Genomic DNA, 18,956 nt, shown 5'->3' on the forward strand with positions numbered 1-18,956 from the left:
TTGTACATCTGGGACATCCGCCAGACATTTGTGAAGCAAAATAGATAAGGCCAAGATTGACCCTATAGGAAACTTGTCGATAAACCCTTCTCCAAACCCTCTTGGAGAAAAAAAAAATGACTAGGAATCATATCTCTACTCCATGAGTAGCCCTTGGATTCACACCAAGAAAGATAGCTACGCCATATCCTATGGAAAATCTTTTTTTTTTCCTAGTTACAGGCTTACGAGCCTGAATCATGGTCTCTAAGACTGAGTCAGAAAAACCCCCTGCTTGGACAAAATAAAGCATTCAATCTCCAAGCAGTCTGCTTCAGAAAAACTAGATTTGGGCGAAGGAAGGGCCCTTGAATTAGAAGGACCTTCCTCAACGGAAGTCTCCAAGGTGGCAGAGATGAAAGGTCTGCCTGCTCAGAAAGTCCACCTCCCAGTTGTCCACCCCTGGGATGTGGATCCACAAAAAATGATTTAGATAAAGAAAATAAGTTACATTTTTTATACATAAAAAAACTTTACTGTCTCTAAATTGTAACGTGTAACTTTTTATTTTTGAGTGCTGAAAAAATGTATCATAGCATGTAACTACTGCAGATTACATTTACCCCTCAGCCTGATCTTGCTGAGAAGCCCTGCTACCAAATGTATTTATTTTAAAAAACATAAATTGAGCGCCTAACAAAGGTTCAGAGCTCAGCTGAAAAACTGTCCGACCTCTGTGTAAACATTAAAGACTGAAAGTCTAGTACTTGACGCTACTGTCTTATGTTAAAGAAACCAGAATTTAGGAAACACGTCCAGAAGTCAGCTGAACGCATTAAAGATTGCGAGTCTAGCACTGGACGATACTGTCTTAATTGTAAGTAGCCAATGTCAAGCTGAAGCGTCATCCGGTTCTACCCTTACTTCACAGTCAGTTTGATTAACCTGCGACTCTTTAGGTGTGCGGGCCAAATTGGTGCCACACAAACTCCGCCCATTGTGGGCGGTACACCAAATAATCTCCCGGTCGCCATTGATATAGTACAGAAACGTCACCGGGAGATAATTAACCCCCTGAGAAAAAAACTTGAAAACAGATTGGGTCTACCGTTTGCTATTAGACAGCGGTTTAGCCCAAATTGAACACAAACACCTCACACTGAATCTCTTCAGATTAGCGACCTAAGTCCTCATAGAACCATCACCAAATTAAAGTTTCCTGAGCCTCAGTGCCTGCAATGCTGTCACATCCTCTCCAGAAGGAAAGATAAAGTGTCCCAGGGAATAAAGGAGTTTGATCTTAAACAGCCCCCTTTCATTCCCTCCTTAGCAAATAAAGTGCCCACTTAATCTGAGAGAAATTTTTCCCCAGAATATAAGAAAGTCAACACTTACCTTAAAATGCTGCCCGACAGCAGGGCAGTACACCCGGTTTGCGAGGTTCTCTCCCTCACAAGGGCCTGTGTAGAAAAGAAAGGACTGAGTATATCCCCTCAGACTTTCAGAGACAGGGCAGTATACAAATTATGGGAGGCGCAGTGAGAATTATGTCCCACAAGTTTCCATTGCTTTAAAGCCACCAAAAAGCTCTACTGTAGAGACTGATATGGACTACGGCTACACCCTAGAACAAAGCAGCACACTCTGGCACTACTTTAAAAATAATAAACTCTTGATTGAAGAATCTAATCTAACACCTCACTTTACCTCTTCCTATCACTAACGTTGGCAAAGAGAATGACTGGAGTGGGAGGGAAGGGAGGAGCTATATATAGCAAATCTGCTGTGGTGCACTTTGCCTCCTCCTGCTGACCAGGAGGTGAATATCCCACAAGTAAGGATGAAATCCATGGACTCATCGTGTCTTTAAAAAGAAACATATTTTATGTACAGTAACCCTGAGTTTAAAATGTTCCAGAGAAGAGAAACTGCAAGATTTATAGGAATATTTCATTTATAATTAGTGATAAACTAACTGGGCAGTAGTATATATTCCTAGACACTGCTTGTCTTATATTTAAATAAATTAAACATTTAAGGGTTATATAAGTTGGGTTCAGATGGATGCTTCCAAGACCACTTTAAGGGACATGAAATTCAAAATTAAACGTTCATGATTCAGATGGTGCATGTCAGTTTAAATTTACTTCAATTATCACATTTCTTTATTTCTCTCTCTTGGTCTCCTCTGTTAAAAAGCATATGTAGATATGCACTACTGGGAGCCAACTAGTGATTGGTGGCTACAGACATTTGTCTTCTGTCATTGGTTAACCAGATGTGCTCATCTAGATCCCTGTAGTACATTGCTGCTCTGAAGCAGACTTTTAACTTTAATCCCTTTGCAGCGATAAAGCACATTAGTTATGTGCAAGCAACAGTGAAATAATAAAATACTCACATTAGTAGAGCATTTTCTATTTGTCTGTTAATATCCCTTTAAAAAAAGTTAATGGGATATCTAATTAAAACTGAAATGCACATTGTTGTAAACAAGGTATACACAAGTATGATCTACTGGTCACAAGGACAGAGAAGCTTTGAGAGGTTTATGCAGGGACAAGAGGTAAGATATAGATCATTAGGGTAAGTGATGAGGAAGTTTACCATTAATAGAGCTCACTAAATGCTTTTAATGCAATAAAGGATGATACTACCAAAAAATAGATAAAAATATAAAAAAGTAAAATCATATTTTAGTTACTTCAAATACAGAAATCCCTTTTCTATCATAATTCAATAGAGAAACTCCAGCCTGCCTCTCTTCTCACATCTACAGAGTAATGCCTCCTTCAGCTGTCCAAGATATGAATACTGCGCTCTTGTGGAATGAGTTTTGAAGGGACTTAAATGTTAATAGTATTAGGAGGGCTCAACTACTAAGGCAGTTTAAAAAAATTAAAAAAAAAAAACTTAGAGACAGTCAAGTCCAAAATAAAATAAAAAAACTTTCATGATTCAAATAGAGCATGTAATTTTTAACAGCTTTCCAATTTACTTTTATCATCACCAATTTTGTTTGTTCTCTTGGTATTCTTAGTTGAAAGCTAAACCTAGGAGGTTCATATGCTAATTTTTTAGACCTTGAAGGCCGCCTCTAATCTATACGCATTTTAACAGATTATCACCACTAGAGGGCGTTAGTTCATGTGTATTATAATGACAACATTGAGCTCATGCACGTGAATTTATCGAGGAGTGAGCACTAATTGGCTAAAATGAAAGTCTGTCAAAAGAACTGAAATAAAGGGGCAGTCTGCAGAGGCTTAGATACAAGGTAATTACATAGGTAATATGTGTGTTATTATAACTGTGTTTGTTATGCAAAACTGGGGAATGGGTAATTAAGGGATTATCCATCTTTTAAAACAACAAAAATTCTGGTGTTGACTGTCCCTTTAATAAGCCTTTTTTTACCCCCAATGCCAAGATCGGTATCATATGAGCAGCCCCAGTATTACAGTGGCACATAACCTTATTGCATAATAATCTAAGAAAATAATCTTGAAATGAAAGCCTTTGCTAGAAGACAGCCTTTGGTATATGCCTGTGATTATACTAGTAGCCTATCACTATATTCCTGCATTCTCTTGTCTACTCTGTTTAGATTAGAAAATATCTATAAGGACTTTAGACAGACGTTTAGGAACTGACCAAACAACTATGGTGCCTCAATGAAAGTCCAGAGAAGGTGAGCAGCATGACCGTTTGTAACTCAGCTACTCATCTAGCGGAGATAAAGCTACAAACACAGTCTTTATTATGCAATTTCAGAAGATACTACACGGAGTACAAAAGGACATGCATGTAGAAGGTATATGGGCTACTGTAACAAAGAACTATTGGCCCAAGTGCTCTGCTCAGTGGACACTAGGTACTTATACGTCCAAATACTTGTTCAACACCTGAATGACTAATTGTAGTCACCATGAATACTTTGTTGGGATCTAGAAACAAACAGATATGGCACACATTTTGGGAAGGTGGAAATTTGTAAAGTATAAAATTTTATTTTACTATTTCAGTTTTGAACTGAATTGTTTAAACGGTATCTCCATTTTACTTTCCAGGAAAATCCTGCTATAAAAAGAACGTCTGGGGCATATACAGAATGTGACTCTGAAAACGGCAAATTGTGACAATATAATATGCTAGGTCTGGTATCTACTGAATGAAAAAAGTACCATTAAACAAACACATTGAAGCCAGACCTTTTCTCTCCCATGTTATAAAAATAATAGCTAAGGAAATACAGGGTTATTAATAGGGAAGCTTTAAAGCTAAGGTTGTGTTCATCCTTTTTAGAGTTTATATTATTAGGCTTCAAGCTTTGTTATTGAGTACTACTAGGGTGATTAGGAGCAGTTGTAAGAGTCGGCAAATGACAATATATTTCAGACATAAATGTGAATCTGGAATGCACAGCACACAAAATGGTTCTGAGAATAGTTTTAACAAGTTTAATGACAGGCTGGCAACGGCACATGCTTACAGTGCCTGTGAGAATTTCTCCAAACCACTTTTACATAATGCCAAAAAAAATATTCTATATAATGTAATTTACATGCCTTTAAGAATGCTGAATTTCTGTACCATTACCATTTTTCAGACATTTAACTTTATAACGAAACATTTAATCAGTCTTTAAACTGTCCAAGAAAACTTAAAGTGGCAAAAGAAATCATTTAATTCTCAGCGGTTGAGAGAAGTGGTTTACTGGTATCTTTATCATCAATTCTGTTCAGGATCATCCAGTAATACAATAACCAGTCATGTGCAGGCTAATGCCAAAGCTGGGACAGTAAAGTCTTTGCATCAATTATGCTTCATTTTGCTTTTGTTCATTGTGCAATTATGGTTAAGGTCAGTGCAACCAAGGACATTATTGGCTTTTCCTTTAAACAAGTGAGCATTAAGTAAAATGTCAGCTGTGTCAGTCTGCTTGCTAATAACTATAGATTGTAAACCAGATATCTATCTAGATTATGGCCGACTACTATACATACACAAGTGCTTCAAATCAGCAGAGATTGATAACAAACATATTTTTGTCAGATAATGTAAAATTGATTGCACTGGGTATAAAAAAAAAAAAAAAAAAAAAAAGGGTTTCCAAACATTTCAACAATGTATTTCTAATTGCTAAGGGAAAAAAATATTCTCTATAAAAACATATTGCTTCCTTCAACACAAAATTATATAGTTTTCTATTTGTTTACTATCATTATTAAAAGGGACATAAGCCAAAACTGAAATGTAAGTTCCAATTCTTAGTAAAAACATTGTTAAAGTTTGCTTGTAAGAGCAAATATGCTTCTAGTAAAAGTTATTGGTGTATCACAGGCATATGTACATATGCTGAGAGTACCTTCTGCACCAGGATTGAAATCAGAATTGTTTGATGAAAAGTCATGAATTGCTGATACAATCTTTGCCACCGTGAACAATCAGTATTTGTAGAGGTATTGTGCACATGCAGCATATGTACATATGCCCAGTAAAGATTAATAACTTCTACTAAAGAGGTTTTTCTTTTTTTACTAATTTGTATAGTAACATTTTTATCATATATAACATTGAAATGCACATTTCAGTTTTGACTATTATTTCCTTAAACTCTTTTAATAATTACACAGGAAGCAGACAAAAATGAGGAAGGGGCTGTTTCACGACTGCATCTACGTTAACTGGAAAAGAAAAATATTCCAATTAAAAATTCCTTACCTGCATTAGACTTGTTTTGTGGTTGCTCTGGTGTTTGAGGCTGAGAAGAATAATTATATTGCTGATATCCATTTGAAGAGAAATACTGTGAGCTAGGGCTCTTTCTGCATTCTCGAATACTAGAGAAAGTCTGTGAATGAGGAATACCTCTTTGGAGAGGGGAACAACGGCTGAGCCGAGGCTGAGGTGGAGGCAAATGGTCAAACTCTTCATCTTCATCCTCAACACTGTAGCGATCAGAATCCTGATCACTGGCACAAGATAGTTTCTTTCCGGAGTACAGTGACAAGCTAGAGCGGTGCCTTGACCCGGAACTGCATGTAGAGGTAGATGCAAAGTCTTGTCTAAGACCTGCAATAATAAAATAAAAATACATTTTTATTCTGTTTTAGGATTAAACTGTACATAGAAAGGGAATACAACAAATCCTTTTTATTATAGTAAAATCTTCTTTAAAAATGTCAAAGGGGTTAAACACAAAGTAGAAGTACTGCTCGGGAGCTGAATAACACTGCTGGTCGCATGCAAACCTTTAAAAAAAAAAAAAAAAAAAAAAAAAAAAAAAAAAAAAAACATTGTCTTTCTCCTCTAGCACCATTTGTGTTCAAAAAAATTAAAGCATTTACTTTTTGCACTACAATGTCCATTACCCAGCAGCAGGTGCTCATAAAAACGTGTGGTAAAGAGCTGAAAACACTAATTATAGTAGTAAAAAAAAAGAACAGAATAGTAGTCTCAAATAAAGATAATTTATCAAAAATTAACCCAAATGAAACAGACTGAAGAACAACCCCTTTAAAAAGGGACAGTCTACTTGATGTTTGTTATTGTTTAAAAAACATAATGTATGTAAGAACTTACCTGATAAATTCATTTCTTTCATATTAGCAAGAGTCCATGAGCTAGTGTCGTATGGGATATACAATCCTACCAGGAGGGGCAAAGTTTGCCAAACCTCAAAATGCCTATAAATACACCCCTCACCACACCCACAATTCAGTTTAACAAATAGCCAAGTAGTGGGGTGATAGAAAAAAAGGAGTAAAAAGCATCAAAAAAGGAATTGGAAATATATTTGTGCTTTATACAAAAAAAACATAACCACCATAAAAAGGGTGGGTCTCATGGACTCTTGCCAATATAAAATAAATTAATTTATCAGGTAAGTTCTTACCTAAATTATGTTTTCTTTCATGTAATTGGAAAGAGTCCATGAGCTAGTGACGTATGGGATAGAAACACCCAAGATGTATAACTCCACACAAGAGTCACTAGAGAGGGAGGGATAAAATAAAAACAGCCATTTTCCGCTGAAAAAATTAAATCCACAACCAAAAAAAATAAGTTTCTCATAAATTAAAGAAAGAAACTTAAAACATAAGCAGAGGAATCAAACTGAAACAGCTGCCTGAAGAACTTTTCTACCAAAAACTGCTTCCAAAAAGGCAAATACATAAAAACGGTAGAATTTAGTAAATGTATGCAAAGAAGACCAAGTTGCTGCTTTGCAAATCTAATCAACTGAAGCTTCATTTTTAAAAGCCCACGAAGTGGAGACTTATGTAGTAGAATGAGCTGTGATTCTCTGAGGCAGGGCCTGGCCCGACTCCAAATAAGCCTTATGAATCAAAAGCTTTAACCAAGATGCCAAGGAAATGGCAGAAGCTTTCTGACCTTTCCTAGAACCAGAAAAGACAACAAATAGACTAGAAGTCTTCCTGAAATCTTTAGTAGCTTCAACATAATATTTCAAAGCTCTAATTCTTAGGATTAGGACACAAAGAGGGGACAACAATTTACCTATTAATGTTGTTAGAATTCACAACTTTAGGTAAAAATTTAAATGAAGTCCGCAAAACTGCCTTATCTTGATAAAAAAAAAAAAATCATAAAAGGTGACTCACAAGAAAGAGCAGATAACTCAGAAACTCTTCTAGCAGAAGAGATAGCCAAAAGGAACAACACTTTCCAAGAAAGTAGTTTAATATCCAAAGAATTAATAGGCTCAAAAGGAGGAGCCTGTAAAGCTTTCAAAACCAAATTAAGACTCCAAGGAGGAGAGATTGATTTAATGAGTGTCTTGATACGAACCAAAGTCTGAACAAAACCGTGAATATCAGGAAGCTTAGCAATCTTTCTGTGAAATAAAACAGAAAGAGCAGAGATGTGTCTCTTCAGAAACTTGCAGATAAACCTTTATCCAAACCATCCTGAAGAAACTTTAAAATTCTAGGAATTCTAAAAGAATGCCAGGAGAATTTATGAGAACACCACCATGAAATATAAGTCTTTCAAACTCGATGATAAATCTTCCTAGAAACAGATTTACAAGCCTGTAAAATAGTATCAATCACTGAGTCAGAGAAACCTCTATGACCAAGCATTAAGCGTTCAATTCCCATACCTTCAAATTTAGCAATTTGAGATCCTGATGGAAAAACGGTCCTTGAGACAGAAGGTCTGGTCTTAAAGGAAGTGGCCAAGGTTGACAACTGGACATTCGGACAAGGTCCGCATACCAGAACTTGTGAGGCCATGCTGGAGCTACCATAAACACAAATAAATGTTCCATGATGATTTTGGAACTCACTCTTGGAAGAAGAACTAGAGGTGGAAAGATATAAGCAGGTTGGTAAAACCAAGGAACTGCTAACACATCCACTGACTCCGCCTGAAGATCCCTGGACCTGGATAGATAGGCCCAAGCAATTATCCAAGATACTTCTTTTATAGCTAGGGGACTGAAAGTCCCGCCCTGATGATTGACATATGCCACAGTTGTGACATTGTCTGTCTGAAAACAAATGAATGGTTCTCTCTTCAACAGAGGCCAAACCTGAAGAGCCCTGAAAATAGCACAGAGTTCCAAAATATTGATTGGTAACCTCGCCTCTTGAGATTGCCAAACCCCTTGTGCTGTCAGAGTTCCCCAGACAGCTCCCCAACCTGAAAGGCTTGCATCTGTTGTGATTACAGTCCAGGTTGGACGAACAAAAGAGGCCCCTTGAATTATACGTGGTGGTCTAACCACCAAGTCAGAGAAAGTTGAACATTGGGATTTAAGGATATTAATTGTGATATCTTTGTATAATCCCTGCACCATTGCTTCAGCATACAAAGCTGGAGAGGTCTCATATGAAAACGAGCAAAGGGGATTGCGCCTGATGCTGCAGTCATGAGACCTAAAACTTCCATGCACATAGCCACTGAAGGGAATGATTGAGACTGAAGGTTCCGACAAGCTGAAACCAATTTTATTTGTCTCTTGTCCGTTAGATTCAGTGTCCATGACTCTGTCTCTATCTGGAAACCTAAAAAGGTGACCCTTGTCTGAGGAATCAAGGAACTTTTTGGTAAATTGATCCTCCAACCATGTCTTAGAAGAAACAACACTAGTTGATATGTGTGAGATTTGGCAGAATGTAAAGACTGAGCTAGTACCAAGATATCGTCCAAATAAGGAAACACTGCAATGCCCTGTTCTCTGATTACATAGAGTAGGGCACCGAGAACTTTTGGGAAAAAAAAATCTTGGAGCGGTCGCTATGCCAAAATGAAGAGCAACAAATTGGTAATGCTTGTCTAGAAAAGAGAATCTCAGAAACTGATAGTGGTCTGGATGAATGGGAATATGAAGATATGCATCCTGTAAGTCTATCGTGGACATATAATGACCTTGCTGAACAAAAGGCAGAATAGTCCTTATAGTCACCATTTTGAAAGTTGGTACTCTCACAAAACGGTTCAAAATTTTCAGATCCAGAACTGGCCTGAATGAATTTTCTATCTTTGGGACAATGAATAGATTTTAATAAAACCCCAGACCCCGTTTCTGAAACGGAACAGGTATAATTACCCCTGAAAGCTCTAGATCTGAAACACACTTCAGAAAGGCCTGAGCCTTCACTGGGTTTGTTGGAACGCATGAGAAAAAAAAAGGTGGTCTTACTCTGAATCCTATTCGATACCCTTGAGAGACAATGCTCTGAATCCATTGATTTTGGACAGAATATGCCCAAATGTTTTGGAAAAAATTTAATCTGCCCCCCACCAGCTGAGCTGGAATGAGGGCCGCACCTTCATGCAGACTTGGGGACTGGCTTTGGTTTCTTAAAGGCTTGGATTTATTCCAACTTTAAGAGGGTTTCCAATTGGAACCAGATTCTTTGGGGGAAGGATTGGCTTCCTCATTCTGTCGAAAAGAACGAAAACAATTAGAAGCCTTAGATTTACCCTTAGAAACTCCCTTCCCCCAGTAACAGTTGAAATAATTGAATCCAACTGAGTTCCAAATAAATTGTTACCTTGGAAAGAAAGAGATAGTAATCTAGACCATGTCAGCATTGCAATATTTAAGCCACAAAGCTCTTCTAGCTAATATAGCTAAAGACAGATTTAACATCAATTTTGATGATATAAAAAATAGCCATAGAAATGGCAGGCCTGAGAAGATAGCCAGAATATAAATAAGCTTTCCTTAGATAAGATTCAAGTTCCCTATCTAAAGGGTCTTTAAAAAGAAAGTACTATCTTCCATAAGGATAGAAGTACGTTTGGCAAGAGTAGAGATAGCCCCATCAACTTTGGGGATTTTTTAACAAAACTCAAATCTAATTATTGGCAAGGGATACAACTTTTTAAACCTAGCAGAAGGAATAAACAAAGTACTAGGCCTATTCCATTCCTTTGAAATCATATCAGAAATAGCATCAGGAACTGGAAAAACCTCTGAAGTAACCACAGGAGGTTTATAAACAGAATTTAAATGTTTACTAGTTTTAATACCAAGAAAACTAGTTTCCTCAATATCCAAAGTAATCAACACCTCTTTTAACAAGGAACGAATATACTCCATCTTAAAGAGATAAGTAGATTTGTCAGTGTCAATCTCTGAGGTAGGATCTTCTGAATCAAATAGATCCTCATCAGAGGAGGATCAATCAGTATGTTGTCGGTCATTTGAAATTTCATCAACTTTATGAGAAGTTTTAAAAGACCTTTTACGTTTATTAGAAGGCGGAATAGCAGACAAAGCCTTCTGAATTGCATCAGCAATAAAATCTTTAATATTCACAGGGATATCATGTACATTAGATGTTGAAGGAACAACAGGCATTGTACTAGTACTGATGGATACATTCTCTGCATGTAAAAGTTTATCATGACAACTGTTACATACTACCGCTGGAGATATAATCTCTACTAATTTACAACAGATACACTTATCTTTGGTAGAACTGTTATCAGGCAGCAGGAATCCAACAGTGGTTTCTGAGACAGGATCAGATTGAGACATCTTGCAAATGTAAGAGAAAAAACAACATATAAAGCAAAATTATCAATTTCCTTATATGGCAGTTTCAGGAATGGGAAAAAAATACAAACAGCATAGCCCTCTGAGCATAGAGAAAGACAAGAGGCATATAGGAAGTGGGTTTTAATAATTAAATTATTTGGCTCCAAGAATGACGTGCAATGCAAAATTATTTTTTTGGGGGGCTAACAACATCCGTAAATGACTCAACTCACGTCATGGCAGACGCAACCTTGTGCAAGGAACCTGGCGTCAACTAAGACGCCGGAAATGGCGAACTTGCGTCAACAAACGTACATTGGCGCCCAAAAAATTATTGCGCCAAGAATGGCACAATAAATAGCATTTTGCGGCTTTGCGAGCCTAATTTTGCCCACGAAAATGAAAGAAAACAGTAAATTTTGAAGAAAAGACTATACCACAGGTAAGAAAAAATAAACTTCCTAAATAAATTTTTCCCAATTTTGAAACGGATAGTCTGCAAAAGGAAATATATATAAACCTGACTCATGGCAAATATAAGTACAATACATATATTTAGAACTTTACATTAATACATAAAGTGCCAAACCATAGCTGAGAGTGTCTTTAAGTAATGAAAACATACTTACCGAAAGACACCCATCCACATATAGCAGATAGCCAAACCAGTAGTGAAACAGTTATAAGAAGAGGTAATGGTATATGAGAGTATATCGTCGATCTGAAAAGGGAGGTAGGAGATGAATCTCTACGACCGATAACAGAGAACCTATGAAAAGATTTCACGCAAGGAAAACCATATAATTCAATAGGTGATACTCCCTTCACATCCCTCTGACAAACACTGTACTCTGAGAGGAATCGGGCTTCAAAATGCTGAGAAGCGCATATCACAGAAGAAAATCAAGCACAAACTTACTTCACCACCTCCATAGGAGGCAAAGTTTGTAAAACTGAATTGTGGGTGTGGTGAGGGGTGTATTTATAGCCATTTTAAAGTTTGGGAAACTTTGCCCCTACTGGTAGGATTGTATATCCCATACGTCATTAGCTCATGGACTCTTGCCAATTACATGAAAGAAAGATATATAATGCCTTTACTACCCATTCCCCAGCTTTAAACAACCAACATTGTTATATTAAAAGGCACAGCCTATCAAAGTTAAACTTCCATGATTCAGATAGGTCATGTCATTGTAAACAACTTTCCAATTTACTTTTATCATCAAATTTTCTTTGTTCTCTTGGTATTCTTAGTTGAAAGCTAAACCTAGGTAGGCTCATATGCTAATTTCTAAGCCATTGAATGCCGCCTTATCTCAGTGCATTTGAACGTTTTTCAAACCTAGGAGAGAGTTACTTCATTTGTGCCATATAGATAACATTGTACTCACGCCCGTGGAGTTGCTTATGAGAAGGCACTGATTGGCTAATATGCAAGTCTGTCAAAAGAACTGAAATAAGGGGGCAGTCTGCAGAGGCTTAGATACAAGGTAATCAGAGAGGTAAAAAAGTATATTAATATAACAGTGTTGGTTATGCAAAACTGGGGAATTGGTAATAAAGGGATTATCTATCTTTTTATACAATAAAAATTCTGGAGTAGACTGTCCCTCTAATATACTTTATAACCTCTAAATCTCTGCCTGTGTCTAAGCTCTTGCAGGCAGCCTCTTATCTCAGTGCCTTTTATTGGCTTTTCACAGCCTGACAGTGTTAGTTCATATGTGCCATATACACAATGTGCTCACTCACATGGAGTTATGCACTAACCAGCAAGTTTGTAAAAAGCACTAAGGTAAGGGGGAAGTCTTAGATACAAGGTTATTACAGAGGTTAAAAAGAATATTAATATAACACTGTTGGTTATGCAAAACTAGGGAATGGGTAATAAAGGGATTATACCTGTATATACTTTTTAATTATTCCCAGTAATTTCTAGAGTGCCAACAGACTGTGTGCTATAAATATAGGCATTATATGCAGGTAACATTTATAGGGAACAAGTGGGTAGAGAGCCCTGCCAAGAGTTGCACTGTTGTAGTCGGCTCTCATGAAGGTGATCTACAAAGAGCTGGGCTCATAGGCTTACATGCTAAGGGGTTCAAGGGGATAGCAAAGGAGGAGAGGAACTAAGGTTAGAAAATGTTAGCGTTTGTTGTATGCATCTTTGAATATTATAGAGTCTTTAAGGAGCATTTGACATTTTCAAAACTAAGGGAGAGTCTTCCACAAAATAGGGGCCAGTCTGGAGATGTCCTTTGTTGAAAAACATACATAGGTAGGCACAGGAGCAGCAAAGCACTAATCGGAGCTAGCTGATTGGTAGCTACACAAATGTTTAGTAATGTTCCAGTAGTGCATTTCTGCTCTGGAGTGGACTTTAACTATGTGTTTAACTTATTTGCAGGGGTTAAAATATAATTATATGCAAGCAACAGTGCAATAATAAAATGCTCTTACACAGAGCATTTTGTTTTCACATTTCTGTCCCTCTAATAACATTTTAAAAGTAATAAAAACGGTGTTAGACAGTTTCTTTGTTTGATCTGTTTAGACTCATGGGGGCCTATCTATCAAGCTCCGAATGGAGCTCGATGCCCTGTGTTTCTGGCGAGCCTGCAGGCTCGCCAGAAACAGCAGTTATGAAGAAGCGGTCACAAAGACCGCTGCTCCATAACCTGTCCGTCTGCTCAGAGCAGGCGGACAGACATCGCCGGAAATCAACCCGATCGAGTACGATCGGGTTGATTGGCACCCCCTGCTGGCGGCCCATTGGCTGCGAGTCTGCAGGGGGCGGCGTTGCACCAGCAGCTCTTGTGAGCTGCTGGTGCAATGCTGAATACGGCGAGCGTATTGCTCGCCGTATTCAGCGAGGTCTGGCAGACCTGATCCGCACTGTCGGATCAGGTCCGCCAGACTTTGATAAATTGGGGCCATAGTCCCTAAATCTACTGGAGAAACCCAAAGTATAACTTGTGAAGTATCAGGGGATGCCTGTATGTTGTATGGACTATTTGCAAGGTCACACATGGGATTCTCAGCTGGCTTGCAGTACACAATCTTGAGGATAAAAGGATTCAGTAAGCAAGCCATCAAAGTATGCATATCTAACTCTTCATAAAGATATTGTCATGGAGGTAGACTATTATAAATATGAGAAAGATGCAAATAGCTATTTCCTCAACAAACAAAAAAAAAAAATCTTATGAGACAAGCAAAAGACAGAAAAATCAATAGACAGCATGCTGTATTAACAATGGTGAAAGTTTCTTTATATGTTCAAAATAAGACTTCTGCTGAAACAACTATCTATATTATGTAATCTTGCTCTATTAGGTATAGAATGTATAAATAAATAGGAAGGTGGAGACGGACTACCTACTCTGGTGGTCAGAGGCCATATACCCTCCAGCACTGAAATAAATGCTTATATTCGAATGTAGTATTATGTCCCTCAATTAAAAAGTACAGTTTTGAGCATTAGTTTACTACTTTACTTACAGAAGATACAGCAATTTACATACAAATGTCCACTCCATCAATGCAGAAATAAAGGAACACTTTCTTTTCAATTGCACATGGGTTATAATTTAATTTGGCAACTGCTAATCTTCCAATTTAAAAAAACAATTTTCATGTTTAAAAGTTCTTTACAAAAATGTAAATAGTATGCAGTAATTAAAATTAGTTTGGTATTTGCTGTACTGCACTGCATTACTGACCTGATCTTGAATATCAAAATACCATCTGTATAGAGAATTAAACATTTCTTTACAAGGTCCACTGAAGATTGAAGATGAATTATTGTATGTCTAGAAGCTTCCAGTAAGCAAGATTCTTGTGATTATCTTAAATGAAGCCTAAGACAGAAAAATCTGATCTTACTTTCTTCCTGCAGTCGCGCCATGATCTGAACATCAGTGAGGTCCTGAAGTTTGTATCCCATAGAGATAGAGTCATCCTCCACTTCTGATGCACTCAATTCACTGTCTATTGAAGATTGTGGGCTTAAAGTCCTTGGGTTGTAAGCTGGAAAAATCAAAGTCAGGAAAAAACTAGGTGTTTCCACTGAAGTCTCAAGCAAGGTGCAAAACGCAAGTAAAAAAAGCTAAAAAAAGGGACACTCAAGTCAAAATTAAACTTTCATGATTCAGAAAGAGCAGGCAATTTTCAAATTTACTTCTATTAATAAAATGTGCATAATCTTTATATTTACACTTTTTGAGTCACCAGCTCCTACTGAGCATGTGCAAAAATTCTTAGAATATACGTATATGCATTTGTGATTGGCTGATGGCTGTCACATGATACAGGGGGTGTGGAAATAGACTTAACTTTGAAATTTGAAGGGAAAAAAAAATCTACTACTCATTTGAAGTTAAGACTAAATGCGATTGCATCGTCTTATCATGTGTTTGTTGATTATGCAATATTACTGTATTTACTGGTCCTTTAGTGAGGATGATTTGGCAAAATATAAGAGTAGTACATGTGTTGTGAGACTATATATCTTTATTGTTCTTGGTAAGTGAATGTATAGAAAAGTACAGGCTGCTTCACTAATTAAATTATGGCATTTTCACATATTTAGAATTAGTAAAATGTTGCCAGCAGGGTGGCATTATGAAGTAGCCGAGTGGGGACAGTGTACTACTTTGCAATATTAAAAAAAATTCTGTTATTTATACAAGTTACTTGAGATATCCATAGCAGAAATTACATGCATAATATAACAAACTGATTTAAAGATTGTGTGTCCAACAAACAATGAAAAATATAATGGCTCCTTTTTGTTTATTATTGGCTTTAACTTTAGCCAGGTGGTCAGTAAAATCACCCAATTGGTGTCCAATTAAAGGGACAGTTTACTCAAATTTTTTCTCCCCTTTAATTTGTTCCCAATGATCCACTTTACCTGCTGGAGTGTATTAAATTGTTTACAAGTAGCTCCTTTACCCTTATATTGGCATTTGAAATAGTTGATTTAGCATGTGGTATCCCCACCTATTCTGAAAGTTTGTGGCCGCAGGTCCCAGCTATTGATAAGCTTTGTAAACACAGCCAGCAGAAGAAATTATACTCCCAGTGGGATATAGCAGAGATAAGGTAATACAATGTTGATTTTCCATTGTTCTCTCCAAGTACTGGTGATTGTTTTATGGACAGATATAAGATAAAGAAGCAGATATATTTGCACAATGTGATAAAGTAATGAGATCTGATTGTACCTACAAGCTCAACCCATTTTATTAGGTCGTGGCTTCAAAACACAAAATCAGAGCTTTAATATTCACAAAAAAACATTAAAAGTTATTTTTCATACATTTTTTTCTCTGCAGTTGGTAAAAAAAAGCAATTGTAAACACATTAAGCGAAAAACTATTTTTCAGTATACTGTCCCTTTAAATAGGCTGTGGGGAAAACACTGGGATAGGTTATACATTAGCAGACAGAAACCCACATGCATGAAAATATTTTAAAAAATAGCATTTTATTCAGAAACATGTTTAAAACAATAATAACTGTAATACATTTAAAATATAAAGATGAATATTTTTATATATCTTTGAAAAATAGAACAGAACTGAAACATTCAGATTATCAAAGTATCTTAAAAGGTACATAATACCCATATGCCAAAGAAAATATCACATGAAAAGCTCTATATAAAAAAAAAAAAAAAAAAAAAAAACTTCACAAAAATCTCCAGCTCACAATAGTAAGTTCTCTGAATAGTTATGTTTAGCTACTTACAGTATCTACTGTAAGCTGGAAAAAATAAAATAAAAACAAAACATCCAGTTTCATCAGTGCTGCGGTCACACTTTACTGGTTTACAGTGATCTCATGGGTTTTCACTGAAAACCCCCAAAAAAAAATTATATTTCACGACTCAGCTAGTGCATTCAATTTTAAACAACTTTCCATTTTACTTCTATTGTCTAAGTTGCTTCATTTTCTTGGTATCCTTTGTTGAAAATCATACCTAGGTATGATCAGGATCTGGGAGCTAATTGCTGATTGGTGGCTGCACATATATACTGCTTATCATTAGTTTACTGATGTGTTCAACTAGCTCCCAGTAGTGTATTTCTGCTCCTTCAACAAAGGATACCAAAAAAAAAAATATATAATAGAAGTAAATTCAAAAGTTGTTGAGAAGTAGTAGGTTTTATCTGAATCAAAGAAAAATGTAGGGCTTCACAGGAAATAGCATGACTGTACTGCACATGCAAGAGGCACAATACCTTGCAAGTCCTAGGGCTAGTATCCTCATTGGCTGCTTAAAGTACCTTTATAATGGGATGTGACTACTGAGGATATTTTGAGGTAAAATATATTCCTTTTTTACATAGAGGAGTCATGTGATCTTTTCTAATCAACTTTTTACAGCTATGCTGTGTCACCTTTAAGTGCTTAAACATTTTGGTGTCAAGTTCCTTTTAAGTAAAAAAAAAAAAAAATTTAAAAGTACACAAAAATGTTATTGCCTCCACATTTTATAGAAAATTAAAAAAAGGGCTGAGGGAATTAGGATGTATGACAATTATAGAGATAAAAAAAAAAAGTTCTCTCTATTTGTATTAATAGTATTAGTAAACAAAAACACAATGTAAAATCTCTCTGGTGAATACAGAAGTGTTTAATCCCCTTTTTTCTCAAAATATATTCGTGCTAAAAATGTGTGAGTTATACATATAGTAGATACCTAAACAGTATTAAACAAAAATAATAATAATTATATATTTTATTCAAATATCTCAGGTTAAGATAAATAAAAAAGGAGGTTTACCTGTCCTCTCAGGTGTTAGTATTGCTTTAGAAGGGTTTTTAAAGACGCTGGGAGAATTTAAGCCATTGCAATATGGAGTGAGTCTCGCAACAGGACTATATGGAAAAGACATGGAAACAGGAGTAGAAAACAAACTCCTCCACCGGCCAGCTAAAGAGAATGGAAGAAAATGAATGATTAGTATATAAGACATAACATTATGTGCGGATGAAGATTTTACAGGTTTAGAATAGTGATGGTTAGGTCTACTGAATGCATATCAAATATGCTCAAGTTGTTTTGTGATCATTTTACTTGACCTTCATAGACAAAAATGTTTTATATCGCATCAGAGAGTAGCAATACTAAAGGGACAGTAAACACCTTGAATTTTTTTTTTATTTTTTAAATCAACTTTATTGTAGAAAAAGCAAAAGAAGTTACAAAGAATATGCCAACAATTTTCCTTTAACAAGGACATGGTACATATATAGCTGTCAATTTAAAGTCATTTTAAGTTTATACAATACAATGTAAAAGAGGAAAAAAGAAGATTACAATAAATCAAAAGAAAAAAAAAGGTGTTGTCAGTGTATTATTCATGTAACAATTTTTTTTTTTGCAATATAGTCATCCCATAAAGCTCTCATTCGAATGTAAATGTTTTCTGTTTCGTATATAAGGACCTTGAGATTTTTTATATAAAGTGTTTAGTTATACAGAAAGAAACAACTTTGCAATATACCTGTTTATTTTGCCCCCTTTTCATGTAATTTAGCTTTGAAAATTGAGTATTTTCTAATTCACAGAACTTAAAATGCCCACTGCTGACTTCCAGACTAACTCTGCTACATATCATTTCCTAATTGGCTTTAAAGGGACAGGAAACTAAAACATTGTCTTTCATGGTTTGGATAGAATATACAATTTTAAACAACTTTACAATTTACTTTTACTATTAAAAAATGTGCTTCTTTCTCTTGTTATCCTTTGCTGAAGAAAGAGCATTGCAATACTGGGGGCTAGCTGAACACATCCAGTTACCCAATCACAAGAGACAAAAGTGTGCAGGTACCAATCAGCAGCTAGATCTCACTAATGTAAGATGTGTATATTCTTTTTCAACAAAGGATACCAAGAGAATGAAGCACATTTAAAAATAGAAGTGTATTTTTTTTAAAA

The 18,956-nt window shown here is 36.1% G+C and overlaps 1 protein-coding gene across 3 annotated transcripts in view; it reads right to left on the reverse strand.

The window, feature by feature from the left end:
• The window catches only part of SLAIN1 (SLAIN motif family member 1), a 244,922-nt gene that overhangs the window by 121,026 nt on the left and 104,940 nt on the right, over positions 1-18,956 (reverse strand). Inside the window, exons 3-5 of one of the 3 annotated variants that reach the window (XM_053707852.1) lie at positions 17,796-17,945; positions 14,888-15,031; positions 5,704-6,054 (exon numbers count right to left, since the gene is read on the reverse strand). In XM_053707852.1, the coding sequence (XP_053563827.1) occupies positions 5,704-6,054; positions 14,888-15,031; positions 17,796-17,945 (645 nt within the window). Of the gene's footprint in view, positions 1-5,703; positions 6,055-14,887; positions 15,032-17,795; positions 17,946-18,956 lie in introns of those variants that run through there. The other 2 variants (XM_053707853.1, XM_053707854.1) reach the window with 2 other exon arrangements.

This window comes from Bombina bombina, chromosome 3, assembly GCF_027579735.1.
Source record: "Bombina bombina isolate aBomBom1 chromosome 3, aBomBom1.pri, whole genome shotgun sequence".
NCBI classification, from domain to species: domain Eukaryota; kingdom Metazoa; phylum Chordata; class Amphibia; order Anura; family Bombinatoridae; genus Bombina; species Bombina bombina.